The following is a 2,500-nucleotide window of genomic DNA, read 5'->3' as shown; positions in this document are numbered from 1 at the left end:
ACACCTCCTTCAGCATCACGTGCACGTGAGACTCATGACCTATGTCTGGGACACGCACACACACACACACACACACACACACACAAAACAACAACAACACAAGATGGTATTAGTATACTAGTGAAAATGTTGTTAAAAGGAGGACAGTCTTTTAGCTGAAAGTTTACCTTCAGTCAAAATGTTCTCCATCAAAGGTTGTCAATACTGGAATTAAATGAGATCCCTGTCCCTCTGAGGAGATCTAGAGCAGTGTTTCCTAACCTGTGCTACGCGGAGCTATGGTGCTCCTCTTGATGTCTCCAAGTGTTCCGCCTGATTTTAACTAAATTAACACTATCCCTCCCCCGAAAGCAAAAGCTATTGAGCTGCAGGCTTCCTATTGTTGCGTCGTTGTTGTCACACGTCTAACCATTAGACGTGCGATAACTACAACACGGAACAATAGACTCTAACGACCCTCGGCCATTGATATGTTAATGCTTAGATGCATCCAGAAGACGCTACATTTCGCTCCCTCCAGAAAGACTGGAGCGCGCAGAGCGCATATGCACGTAGACGGCAGACACACACAGTCCCGACCCAAACATAATGTGCCACGAAAAATAGCTGTCCAAAATAGCTTTCCATAGATGTCCAAACATGATCGCCTCGTTCGGCCAACAAAATATATCTCCCTCCCTTCACAGAAGCGCAGTGATGCCTGATTTATTCTTCATCGTACACGTGTTATGCTTGCATGCTGAAAATGGCTGATCTACAAGCTCACAGCGCGTTGCGGACGCAATGCGTTGTGAGCTTGTCGATCAGCTATTTTCAGCACGTGGAAATAAGCAGGCTGTGAGAACTGAGACCCTTCACAATAAAAGCATGCAGCATTCACAAGTTGGCTCATAATAAAGAAAGGAAAAGGATTAATTAATCACATTTCATATGAGCAATTTTTTTGAAACCGAGGCTCTGTCTCTGTCCTTTTCTTTCTCTTTGAAGTTATTTGATGAGTGCTGTCATGTGTGTTTTTAAAAGTATATTTACTTTTACGTTTTACTATATATTTAATATATATATATATATTTAATATATATATACACCCCCCCCCTAGGTGTTCCCCAAGATTTTAGGGCTATGAAAAGTGTTCCCTGGGACAAAAAAGGTTGGGAAACACTGATCTAGAGGAATGAGATCCCTGTCACTCTAAGGAGTTGGCCAAAAAAAATGGCAACAAAAAAATACGGGGAAGCAGCTTTTTGCTTCTACGGGCCGTCGGCATGGAACAAGCTCCCACTGTACCTTCGTCAGGCAGCCTCTGTAGACATTTTTAAAGCACAGCTCAAGACCCACTTCTACAACATTGCTTTTAATTGATCTTTTATTTTATTTTTTTGTTATTCATGTCCTCACTGTATTGCATTACTGCTTGTTCTTAATGTTGTTGCCTTGCTTTTCTTTTATTCTCCATTTTTCTGTAAAGCACTTTGAGCTGCATTTCATGTCATGAAAGGTGCTATAGAAATAAAGTTTTATTATTATTATTAATGGAATTAGCACAATCCAGTCTGTCTGTATTGTATTGTTTTCCTTCTATTTCAAACGCCTGCTTATTCGTCATGCTTTTGAGCGGTGCAACCACTCCTACAACCAGCTTCGTCCGTGCGTACGTACCTACACCTGTATGTGTATCTGAGCACGAGTATATGACTTATTATATTAGTACCAGTAGGGGGCGCCAGAAACAAAGAGAGATAGATAGTGCTGCCCTGTTGCCTGCTAATGAGAGAGAGAGAGAGAGAGAGAGAGAGAGAGAGAGGTGGTGGGGGTTGGAATTGCACCACTCAGTTCACACGGGTGTGATTTTTAGTTTATATTGAATTGTTGGTAAATGTGCTACATGAATGAAGTTGAGTTGAGCTGAGCTGAGTTGAGACAGACAGACAGACAGGCACCTAATTGGACGAAGGAGGTCACATGCTCTCACCTGATTGGATGAACGAGGTCACATGCTCCACGACCAGCTCACAGGTCAGGCCGATGGCGTGCTTGAAGTGGGCGGCGGCCTGGTCCCAGTAGGCGTGGTCGCCGTGGTTACGCTGCAGCCACAGTGACATCACAGGTAGGAGGAGCTGGACCACGGAGAAGATGGCAAACCCTGGACCTGGATCACAGGAAACACTGGATCTGGACTACAACACATACTGGATCTGGACTACAACCCATACTGGATCTGGACTACAACCCATACTGGATCTGGACTACAACATACTGGATCTGGACTACAACCCATACTGGATCTGGACTACAACATACTGGATCTGGACTACAACATACTGGATCTGGACTACAACCCATACTGGATCTGGACTACAACCCATACTGGACCTGGATCACAGGAAACACTGGATCTGGACTACAACACATACTGGATCTGGACTACAACATACTGGATCTGGACTACAACCCATACTGGACCTGGACTACAACCCATACTGGACCTGGATCACAGGAA

The 2,500-nt window shown here is 44.1% G+C and overlaps 1 protein-coding gene across 1 annotated transcript in view; it reads right to left on the bottom strand.

Moving 5' to 3' along the window:
• Window positions 1-2,500, bottom strand: part of arfgef3 (ARFGEF family member 3) — a 72,219-nt gene that overhangs the window by 19,034 nt on the left and 50,685 nt on the right. Inside the window, exons 33-34 of the mRNA XM_080781582.1 lie at window positions 1,973-2,149; window positions 1-45 (exon numbers count right to left, since the gene is read on the bottom strand). The exon at window positions 1-45 is cut by the window's left edge and continues 70 nt beyond it. Coding sequence (XP_080637708.1) covers window positions 1-45; window positions 1,973-2,149 — 222 coding nt within the window. The remainder of the gene's footprint in view (window positions 46-1,972; window positions 2,150-2,500) is intronic.

This window comes from Protomyctophum bolini (assembly GCF_963924005.1).
Source record: "Protomyctophum bolini genome assembly, chromosome: 14".
Taxonomy (NCBI): Eukaryota; Metazoa; Chordata; class Actinopteri; order Myctophiformes; family Myctophidae; genus Protomyctophum; species Protomyctophum bolini.
This window is presented reverse-complemented; position numbering and strand designations above follow the sequence as displayed.